The sequence below is a fragment of the Mus musculus genome, chromosome 2 (genome assembly GCF_000001635.26).
Source record: "Mus musculus strain C57BL/6J chromosome 2, GRCm38.p6 C57BL/6J".
In the NCBI taxonomy this organism is placed as follows: domain Eukaryota; kingdom Metazoa; phylum Chordata; class Mammalia; order Rodentia; family Muridae; genus Mus; species Mus musculus.
The window spans coordinates 5,342,702-5,355,077 of NC_000068.7; the positions used below are offsets into that span (position 1 = coordinate 5,342,702).

Below are 12,376 nucleotides of genomic sequence, written 5' to 3' on the forward strand. Positions count from 1 at the left end.
ATTTAATATCAAAAGCAAAAATAAAACCATAGGTTTTGGGGATTAACTCAGGTCTTCATGCTCACAAGGTAAGCACCTTACCACCAGAGCCACCTCTTCAGGCCTGTGCTTGGGTTCTTGAAGGATGTACTTGCTACAATCATTTTTATATTGTGGGATTATACCTACACGATAAAGTTTGTAGCATTCATCATGTGACTAGAAAAGGTTTCTGGTTTGCATCTGCAGCATGGATGTCAGGGAAAAGTTCAAAATTATCAGTAAGCAAATATCATGATAACAAGGTTGTGGATGGAAATATAGGTATTCATGCTAAACTTCCGTGGCTCTTCTTGATGTTTTTATTTAAGCTATACTGATAAAAAATACAAGTAATTTTTAATAAACCTGTAGAGCATAAACCATTTGCCATCTGGTGAAGTTCTTAATGCCCTGGGAAGTCAGACAGGCTGTGAAATACGACATAAAATGCCAGGCAAGGTGGCTGCTGCCTGAGCACTGTTGTGAGTCTGAGGCTAGCCTGAGCTATGCACAGAGTTCTTGGCCAGCTTGGGCTACAAAGTAAAACATTGTTTCCAAAGCACAAGACCGGGAAACTAAAAACAAAATACACTAAAAACAAAAGAAACAAAATGTAAGACCATGAAGAAAGCCCTTTGCAAGCCTCATTCCCAGTAAGTAGGTCCAAGTACTTCAGCCCTGTGACAGGGCTCACATCCCAAGCGCCGGAGTTCTCATCTCACCAGCAATGTGACTGCTGGAACTGCAGGTGCTTTGGAACATTGCTTGGAAAAGCTCGCTGCAATCAATGGCTTTCAGTACTTTCCTTTCATTCTACAGACATTCTTGAAAAACAGAATCTTAGGGGCAGGGAGAGTGTGTGAGGCCCTCTGTGTAATCCCTGTTAACTAATACACACACACACACACACACACACATACACGCACACACACACACACACACGTGCACACACAATCTCTGTCTCTCACTGTGTCTCTGTGTGTCTGTTTCTGCCTGTCTCTCTGTCTCTGTCTCTCTGTCTTTCTCTGTGTCTCTGTGTCTGTCTCTTTCTGTCTCTGTCTGTCTGTCTCTCTCTGCAGGTTGACATGAAGATCAAGTACTAGAAATGCCCAAAGCATTGAGATCTTCTTAAGTTTCCCCCCCTTTTTTTTTTTTTTTTAAATGTTTTTGCTGAATCCACCTGCTCCTTCTCATTTTCTGTATCTCTTTTATCTGGGCAGTAGCAGCTAGCACCGAGGGAGCTGGACGCTTCCTCTGGTCTTTCCTGAGGCCAGCTTTCATGGTGATGACCAGTCAAATGTCTCAGCATTGTGCTATCAGTCTCATACCAATTGGCAAAATTATTCTGAAATTCTTTTAAAAAGGAAATAAATCCACAGCATCCAGTTGACAGTCTTGGGGATGACAAATGAGCTTGTAGGCCAACGATGTGCAGAGCAGCTTCTGGGGACTTAGGAAGCAGCACCCGTGGGCCATGCTGCCAGGGTGCCCTGTGCTGGGAAGCCAAGGGATTTTCCTCTCGAGGAGAAACATTCTCTTCTAAAGCATGCAACAGAACTTACATGTGGTAGGAAATCCAGGCAATGATGTACCGACAACCCTAACACTTCTCAAAGAGTGTTATTTCATCCAGTTCACCTACGTGGAGTTAATGGCGAGGGGATAGGGACAAAGGCTCCTGGCTTTTGGGGAGGCCACCAAGCACTTGGCAGAGCAGGAAAGGACCTGTTCTCCTGGCATAGCCTGGACAGAGGTGCCTCCAGTGAAGAAAGCTGTAGTCACTGGAAGGTACTGAGAAGAATTATACCTGGTAGATCCAGCCCTCTGATTGGCTCAGTCAGAGCCAGCCTTTTATACATAGAGAGAACAGGCGCAGGTTGTGGAGTGGGAAATCTGAGTGATACACAGTTGGGTCCTTCAAGCCCTTCACCGAAATCCTCCAACACACCAGCCACATAGTTCACTGTGCCTGATGTCCCCTGCCCTGCTTTGAGAATCACACTGTCACATCCAGACAGGGACACAGAGCAGCCAGCCCTTTTTAATTCTGGGATGAACACAGCCCACTTCAAGTGAAACCCAACCTCGTCACCACACAAGCCATCATTCTTAGGAGATGATATCTTCCCATTCCGCACAAGTGGGTTATAAAGAGATTTACCACCTCAGGAATGTTCAGTGGGCACATCCAACCGTGGGGGGAGGGGGGGAAAGGAGGGAGAGAGAGGAAAGAAAGAAGGAAGGGAGTGGAGAAAGGAAAGGTAAAGGAAGAAAATACCAAATGGACTTCAGAACGCCAGTTACTGTTCATTAGGGAATATGCATTTGAGTGAAAGCAAGACCAGTCATTCTAGGATCAAATGATTTCTGACAGGAGTACGTCTGCCACTCAGGCCATTCCTCCTCCTCTTCCCCTTCTCCTCCTTCTCCTCCTTCTCCTTCTTCTCCTCCTTCTCCTTCTTCTTTCTTTCTTTCAGTAATTTTTTTATTCATTCACTTTACATCCCAATTGCAACTCTCCTGCAAAGACATTTAAGGACTCCAGGCTTCACTCTACCAGGAGAAGGGTGTTAACTTAGGAGACAATAGCTCAGAACTTGCTCCCTCATTGGGTTTAGGTACTGTTCATTTAGCTTTCCTCACTCGTCCTTCTGGAAACTTGCTTGGCTTAGAACAGCTAACAGAGCTCACTTTTATGTGAAGCACGTAGCCTCAACAAGGCATCAGGGCAGCCCACAAGCTGTCAGAGTTCTCCACAAACAGAGCCCTCTGGATGTCCACGTTTCCCTCAGGCTTCGGAGAAAACAGTAAGTCTAGAATTTAACACGAAGGGATTTATTACTGCAAGATGCAACCAACCCACATACGGAAAATTCCACTCTGTGGGCTACAGCATCTATAAACCAAGCTATTTTATATCGACTCGGGGAACGTGTTCCTGGTAAGGGTGGGGCTCCAGAGATGTGGGGAAGAAAAAAAAAAGAGAATTTCATGGGCCTTTCATCTTGTTTTTAAAATAATTTAATTGCTGATTTTTCTTCTTGAAAGGGACTCAGGAAAAGGATGTATCTAAGTAGAAAAGATAGATCAGCTATCCTGTGCAGGTGGGGACACAGGACCTGCTTTTTACAAAGGACAGCAATTTCTCCCTTTCCCAAGCATTCCAGGACATACCCAAAGGCAGCTCCTGCTAGGAAGGTAACAAGGGAGCCACCACTGTCACCCAGTTCAAGTTCACGTTAGAGGTGATGTGCTGTCCTCTTTAGATATTTGTCTCCCTTCCTCTCAGCATGTCACAGGTGATCACCTCAGTGGGTGAAGGACAGTGGTTCATCAGGAGGGTGCAGCTCTAGAATAAAAGTCAATGGTCTGGAACCAAGGGGAGCATTGCCTGCTTTGTGCAATTATCTCGCCAGTGGTAACCGGAGTGCCCCCCTTTACTGGGCCTGGCTTTATGGGGCAAGGAAGTGACTCTGGCTACTTCTCCAAGGAACATAGTGTTCCTCTCCTCCTGGGCATGGAACTCAGACAGAAATCAAGGAAGTAACTGGACACCAGCCACAGGAGCTGCCTTCTCAAGGAAGACAGTGAGAAAACAGAAATGTTCCAGATGAGCTCAAGAATAACCTGACTGAACGTCTGAAATTACTGCATTCGCTCTAAACACCCATGCTTCCGGTGCCTGTCGTCCTAGCACTTGGGGTTGAGGTAGGAAGAGTTCAAGGTCATCCTCAACCACATGTAACAAGTTCAAGGCTAGGCTGAGCCACATGAAAGCCTGCCTCAAACCAACGAAAGGCAACGGTTCATTGTCAGCACCTTGACCGAAGCAAAGAGTAGATTTATAGGGAGGTTTCTCTGCCATTATATCTTGGAGACACTATCACCTGCCCAGGTGACTGTGTGCTGTTTTTCAGGGTGCCTGTCACTTTGGTCTGGAGTGAAACATTAAGGAAAAGAATGCCTGTTCTGAAGAAGAGCTGAGTGTGACCTCTCTTGATAAGGGATTTCAGGAAGCACTTAAGTCCAAAGTGGTCACCTGACCCTTCAGGAAGACACAGGAGAAATACATCTCTGGCCGAGGAATGAAAACAGTCAACGACTGCAGCAGAGTGTGTCAAAGAGTGAGCAACACTACACATGACAGAGGTGGAGAGATGTCTTTGATCATTTAGATTTGTATGAGACAGGGTCCTGTATAGCCCAGGCTGGCCTCAAACTCATGAACCTCAAGGGTAACCTTGAACTTCTATGCTCCTGCCTTCCCCTCCCAAGTGCTAGGCTGACTGACGTAAACCACCAGAGGTATGGGTTACGCCATGTTGGGAATCAAACCCTGGGCAAGCCCCTCCCCTCCCCCCCCCCCCCCCAGCTGCATCTCCTGTGAAGATTTCTTTTAAACAGTAGGAAAGATGAAAATTCCAAGATGGAAAAAAAAAAGTTGTAGAGATCATGGGGACTAAAACTCAGCTTTTGTGTGATTAGAACGTCAGACATACATTTTAAGAGAGTATTTGGCCTTGAGGGAGAGTTTCACTACAACAAGGAAGGGATGATGGCTGCTCTTGGGTCTGTTTTCAGGAGAATTCTTAACAGCGATATTTTAAAACAAATAAACCAATACCTGATGAGGGACTGTCCCATGAAGACCTTCCAATGTATTAGAATCTGGAAATGGCTACGCCTGGAGCTATAGGACATGTCTGTATTGATGGCACTTGGGAGACTGAGCTGGGAAGATGGTGGAATTTGAAGGGAGTCTTGTGTCCATAACAAGATCTCTTTTCTAAAGAAACTCTCTCTCTCTCTCTCTCTCTCTCTCTCTCTCTCTCTCTCTCTCTCACACACACACACACACACACACACACACACACACCATCCAAATCCAAATTTCAAACGAGACCAAATGACATCATCTGAAACACAGGCTCATCCTCTGCCATGGCTTGCCTTCCATCATCTTCTACCTCAGAGAATGCAAGTTCTTGAGGCAACTCTGAACTCCTTTTGTTGCCATAGAGTCCTTTGCCGTTTTTTACCCATGGTTTAAAGCTGTAATTTACTAAAACTGTCTACTGCTAAAGAGCATCAGCCCACTCTGGTGTTTCGAGAGCCCCTTGAATTTGGTTTCAGGTGTGAAAAGTCTCCATGAATGTGTCACCTTGGCTGGTAATTACCTTTTAGACCTAAGCTGGGATTACTATGGCAACTCTACTGAAGCCAGTGTGTAGAAGAATGAGGCTAAGGAATAGGAAGGGAGTGGGAAAGTTGGGAAGTAGCTCGGGTATTGAATGTGGAAGCAACTTGGAATTCAGTGGGCTGGGAGATTGGAATGTTCGAGTAAGGAACTTTAGGTCAGTGTGGTAAGAGATAACTGCTATGCTGGTGTGGTGCATTTGGCCTCCCACCCTGCCTGGTTTAGGACTGACCAAAGTGCTTTACTCTCAGGTAATCTGTTCTTCTGACAAGAAGCTACACTTGGCTTTTCCTTGTGAGATGTGGAGAGTGATTTTGGGTCCTCATGTTTTTAAAAAATCATGGTAAGAGGTAAAATTGGTTAGGATCGGACATAGAGCCTAGCAGTAGGGGTGCTGACCTAGCACGTGCAGGTCCCTGGCTTTGACCCCTTGCACATTCTACTGACAAAGATGATTTAGTGTAACCATACATGCAAGGCCGCATTCAATCTGTCTACATTTCAATAATGAGCTTTTTGTCCACATCTACGCTCACTCCCGTGAAGAGGGATGAAGAACAAAAACAGGCTGCCTAGAAGTCTCCCCATTTGGGGGCCCTGTCTTTTCTAACAAATGGAGTCTAGTTATAGCATGCAGCAGAGAATGTTTGCTGGGGTTATCACTGTCAGGATGGTGTGAAAGAAAGAAATGGAAAAATCTTATTTGGACAATCTGCCTACCGTCAGCTCTGCATGACAAGTTATCAGCTACATCAAATCTCATTTTAGCTCTGACCTGGGAGAGTACAGGGACAATGAGGGGATGCATCCAGTCAGCTGCCAAAACGTAACACTGAGAGAGAGAGACTGAGAGAATCTACCACAGGGAGGAGAGGAGCTCTGGGCAAAGATCAATGCAGATTCTGTCCTCTGAGGAGAACAAAAAGGAGAGATGCCATCAAATTAATACAATTTCCTCCTGTCTGGGTGAGGACAGAGATAATGGTAGGAGTTCCTTGGCATATGGCCATCGTATATCTACAGAAGCGCATATATCTTGGAATAACAATGTTCCGTTATCCCTTTGAATTTGGTTTTAGGCGTGAAAAGTCCCCACGAATATGTCACCTTGGCTGGTGATTACCTTTTGGACCTAAGCTGGGATTGCTATGCCAAGTCTATTAAACTCAGTGGTAGAACACTTGCCCAGAGTGGAGAGGGCCTGGGTTTTATCCTTAATACTGTGCCCCTCCCCACAAAAGTTAAAGAGGATACATTGTCTAGCATGTTTGGTTACGTGTGATAAAATGAGAACCTACTATAAATGAAAGGCTGAGCGACTCCTTATTCCCAGCCAATGGTAGAGGTCTGTAAGAGCATGCTTTCAGGGGCTGAGGGGATGGCTCAGTTGGAAATGCGTTTGTTGTACAAGTGTAAGAAACTAGGGCCCCATTAAAAACCAGACACTATTCTATAGTAGAGGTTAGATAACGAGAAGGAAGAGAGAGATGGATCCCCATAGCTTGCTGGACAACCAGTCGAGCTGAATCCATGGATTCTAGGTTCAGTGAGGGACCAGATCTCAAAAGATAAGGTAGAAGGTGAGTGACAAAGACACCTGACAGTGGCCTTGGATCTCACACAGACACTCATGTGTATATACACACCTAAATGAATATGAACACATGCCACATACACACACACTCCACATACACATATGCACACACACATGCATACCACACACACACACACACACACACACACACACACACACAAACACATATATACCAAAACCAAAAAACAAACACTTGCATTCAGACCTGCTATGGTTGGTACCAGCTACAGGCTAGGTTGTCTCACGGATGCTGGGTTCCAATACTAATATCCTAGAGTTTCCAAGCCCTCCTCCAAGTTAAAATCTCAACCCAAGTTTTAAAAATTTAGTGATCTCTGAATTCAGCGCATTCCTCTAAGAGGGTGGAAAAGGAAACGTCTAAGAATGCTGACCAACTGTCCTCCAGCTTCACTGAAGGAAGAGCAGGGCCAAATGTGCTTGAACTGCTTTAGACAAGTTAATGCAGAAACAGACGAGTGGTGCCCGCCATCGCTGGGCTAGGAATGCTAAGATAAGTTCTGAAAGGACACTGGGATGGTCCCTGTGTGGGAACACCAGAGAACTGTCAATCAGCCATGGGTTAAAATTTTGCTCATGTAGTTCTGATCATAAATAAAATGACGCTCCCAGTTCCAAGTCAAGAGCAATCTGGGAATAGCAATGGTGTTCTGGGAATAAAATACTGCAGAGTCATTGCTCAACATGTGCTAGTAATGAAAGCTCTCACTTTAGAACCATGGTGGCTCAGGTAGAGTCCCCACCCACCAGCCACCTTCCTCTCTCTACAGCAGCACCCTGGTAGGAAGAGAGCAACATGATACCCTATTCTTGAGAGACATAGTCAACTTGTTTTATTCCCTCAAAGTTTATTATTATTTGTTATTTCTCAAACCAGAAGATGTGATTTTGGTCCTTGAATCTGAGCAACCATGTTAGTATACAGAAAAATGAAATGAACACACTCCACATACACATATGCACACACACAAGCATACCACATACCACACTACACACATACACACACCCCTTACACCACACACACATACACACACATGCACACCCCACATACTATACACACCACATACCTACACATATAAACACGTATACTCACACACACATCTACACACCTCACAATACACACATCCATACACTTACCACATATCTATACACCCCCCACACACATACGCACACACCACACACACTCAAATGCACATACACTCACACATACACACCTACCATGCACCACACACATAACACACACACACACATACTCTACACTGCACATGCACTACACATACACACACCAAATTCACATACATACCACATATATACCCACAACACACATACCTACATATATATGTGTGTGTGTGTGTATGTATATATGTATGTATGTATGTATACACACACACACATATATATATGTATGTATGTATATATATATATATATATATATATATATATATATATATATGTATATACACACACACCAACATCACACATACCACACTCACACAGCACACACACATATATACCACCCTTCCACACACAGCATACACATATATGCACCCACCCACACAGCACAGCACACACATAATACATACACACATACACGCATACCATGCCACACACAAAAACAGCACACATACACAGCACACATACATATACACTACCTTCCCCCACACAGCACACACATATATGCACACACACACAGCACAGCACACATATAGCACATATACACACCACCACACACACACCACCCTCCCCCCACAGCATACATATATATGCACACCACACACAGACACATAGCACATATAACACACACACTACACACAACAGCAAACATACACAGCACACATACATATACACTACCCTCTCCCACACAGCACACACATATATGCGCACACACACAGCACAGCACACATATAGCACATACACACACAAACACACAGAGTCCCAGGCTCTCCTGTACTAAATACCTCTGTTGTCACCTCTCTTCATTATCAGTTACATGATTGAGAAAATGCTTCCTGTCACATACTCTGTGACTTTAGGGGACCCATTTGGACATTTTAATTAATTCCATAGATCAGACACTCTGACTAAACTTCTTAGTTGTGACTTTGCCTCTTGGTGGCATCAAGGAGAACAGAACCCTAGACTTAATTAAATGGATTCCACATTTAGGTTTATATTGACAGACACCTTGTACCTCTGAGCAGCATTGCTACCAGATGAATCGATTATTTTTCCTCATTATTATTACCAAAAAGAACTCACTTGTAGCAGCTTGTTCTCCAAGCTAAAGGAGTCTGGGTCCTTCTCATAGATGCTGCAGGCAGCAGCCTCAAGGAGTCCATGCTTATGCAGCACTGGTAACTCTCCTTGTCTTTGCCTGAGCTCCACCTTCTGTCAGGTCGTCAGATGTCTGAACACCAAACAACTCTTAGGAGAGAATTCAATAAATGTGTGCTGAAGGAATGAGTGAAAAGAGAAGACGTCTTAAAAGTGTCACGAGCCTTGTGCTTTGTGTGCAATTCGGCATGTGTCTGTATAAAGATGAGTAAGATACAGCCCTTGTAGGTGCCAAAGCCACAGTGTGGTGAAGAGACGAAGCAGACATGGGCCCCGGTTCAATCTGATGAGGAACCATGCACTGAAAACAGGGGGAGAAGGATTCCGATGTTGAAGGAGAAGAGGCAGGATGGTAACCAGAAGAGGTGAGGGTTCATCTGGGCTTTGATGGATGCAAAGGAAATTGGCACAAAGACTTGGGGGTAGAAAAAGACCCACGTTGGCTGATGACTGCTCAAAGACCCCAGAGACAGGTGCCCTCTTTCACTCTGGGTGCTCGGTAGATGTGAGCAAAACCAGTAGCTGCGTTACTATTGCTCTAAGAGAACTCAGGGTTTGGCAACCAAATCTCACAAGTACTTGCTTACCTGCCCTTTAAGGAGTCGCTTTCAACACTGTCCCTAAGTCCATCCGTTCTGACCAAAGCAAGAAACCAAAACAAAGCCTGCAGATGGCGGCCACCTAGCAATGGGGACACTGCCATCCACATAGGGGAGCCAAGAGTCAATCTAGAAAGCTTTAGAGCTTTCCTGTCTCAGAATTAAAATGAGATCAGCGAGGTGCATAGGTAAGAATATTCTGTTAGAGCAGGAAAACCTCAGCTCGAAGCCCGAAAGCAAAAAATGGTCCAGAGTGATGGAGCCTGGAGAATATGGCTCACCACCTGGGGCGTCCTGACCAAGAGACTGAATCTCACAACACAAGCTAGCACCCCTCACTTTTGATACCCGTGACTCATGGTGGGTGCAACAGACTCTTTGTTTGCTGAGTCCCTTGTTTTTCAAAGATGCCAAGGGTGCACCTTCTCGTTCACCCCCTGCTGCCTGCACAGACAGCACAAGGGAGAAACTGCATCCGTACACCGCACACCCACACATCTTCGCACCAGCTGCGCATGCACTTGTCACTCACTCAACTGCCTCTCTACCTTCTCCACATTCCACAGTCCCACCCATCTATGCCTCACCATATTATCATAAGACAGCTGGCGGGCCCATCTGTCCCTCTCTTGAGTCTCTATGGTCATCTTAACGACTCGGACATTTAATGACTCACACCCCAGGGCCATGGGTCCCACCCGGGGCAGCCCCTAGCGGTTCTCTCTGCCACACCCTCTCAGTCAGGATCCCATCCTACTAAACCTCTCAGCTCTTTCCCTTCTTCATTTCACTCGTAGTTCCTGTCTGGCGGCTCTCGGCTTCCCTCCTCTGAGAAACTTGGGAAATGAAACAGTGGTGGCATACCAATGTATGACATACCAATGTATGACAATGTAATTATGCAAAGACCTGAGACACCATGGAGTGCCTCCAAGGACACAGAACTCCCACAGTGCTCTGCAGTCTCTAGACCCATTTAGTCTCAGACTGGATCTCCCAGGCCTGTTGGGAAGGTTTCCTAGTTGTACCTAAAGACTCATGGGAATAGTGGAGGCTGTTAATACTAATTCATCCTTCCTTAGGGAGGCTTACACAGTGTTCCCTCTCCCCCCTCCCTTCCCTCTTCCCTCCTTCCTTTTCTTCCTTCCTGTGCTGGGGACACAGTAGGTACTGAGTACATATTTGATAAGTGACTGAATCCACTGAGGTGAACAGTTGTCTGGGAAAGTGCTCCCTGAAGGCTTGGTTCTCAGCATGTAGTACTTTTGGGAGATGGCAGACCACTGAGGTAGGGCCTGTTGTGAGTTTTCCTGGTCAGTGCGACTAGACCTTTGAAGGTGCTAATACCCCATCCTTTACTCTTCTTTTCTGCTTCCGGTCCCAGCCACAGGGTGAATGGTTTTACCAAGTGCTGTGGCCATGATGTGATTTTTTGTTGCAAGCCTAAAAGCTACAGGGCCAATAAATCACAGTCTGAAACCTCCAAAAGGAAAAAAAAATCCACCAAGCAAAATTAACCTTTCTTATTCATAAGCTGATTTCTCTCCGGTATTTGTTATTGCAACAGAATGCTAACACAGTTCTGGTGGGCTGTCTCCAGAAACCAGAAGATGAATCTCAGCACCAAACTGTTCACACTGTCAGCAGCCATCGCTGCATTTTACATGGGTGACAGAAAGAAGGTACACTTGTGATTTTAGGAAAAGCTGTCACAACCCCTGACTCTGTCCACACAGACCCAGGTCAGCTGACGTGAGGGGGCGACTTACTCATGGATTCTTCTGTACTCCTTGTACCAGTGTTTCCTCTCTGGCTGCAGCAATCTCAACATTTATCATGTTTTATTGAGTCCCACACCTTATCAATGCTTGGTGCTTTACTGTAAACCATCCAAAAATAGACACATAACCTAATTCTGTTATTAGAACCTGGGAATCCATCCCATTTTGCTCTTAGACTCCAGTTGGGCCCACAACCAATTCAAACAGGATTTCCACCCAACTGCTAAAAGGTTTTAGGGAAATTGCTTCACTGATAACGTACTGTGGAGGGGTCTCTCAATATTTGTATCCTTCCTTCAAGAGAAAGGCAGGCCTCTGTGATTGTGCCAAGCTCCAATGCTTCAGAAGGAAGATGAAGTTGACATGGAGACAACCCAGCTTCATCGATACACACAAACACGCTCACATACTCATTATCCTTACCAACATAGCCTGGGGTCCCGCAGGCCGTGGACATCACATCTCCTTTGCCCTCCATTTTCGACAAGCCAAAGTCACTGATCATTATTTTGGACTCCTCGTCTTGACTGTAGTATAAGAGATTCTCCGGCTAGAAAACAAAACAGAAGCAACTTACAGACTGTAAAGCAAGCCTGGGCTGTAGGTCTCTCATCCTAGCTACTTGGGAAAGCATGTCTCTCTGAATAAAAAATAAAAAGAGGCATGGGAATGCAGCCCAGTGGTAGAGGGTTTGCTTAACACACAAGAAGCCTTGGACTTGATGCCTGGGATTGAATGCAAGCAACAAACAAACAAACCAAATAACAACAACAAAAGAACCCAAACAATTGAATAACAGGTCCATTTAAAGCTGTCTTACTAATGGGAGTTT

General features: G+C 45.2%; 1 protein-coding gene across 9 annotated transcripts in view; it reads right to left on the reverse strand.

The window, feature by feature from the left end:
- Positions 1–12,376, reverse strand: part of Camk1d (calcium/calmodulin-dependent protein kinase ID) — a 421,404-nt gene that overhangs the window by 49,245 nt on the left and 359,783 nt on the right. For all 9 annotated transcript variants that reach the window (NM_001290374.1, NM_001290375.1, NM_177343.4 and 6 more), the window contains one exon: positions 11,968–12,094. In NM_001290374.1, coding sequence (NP_001277303.1) covers positions 11,968–12,094 — 127 coding nt within the window. The remainder of the gene's footprint in view (positions 1–11,967; positions 12,095–12,376) is intronic.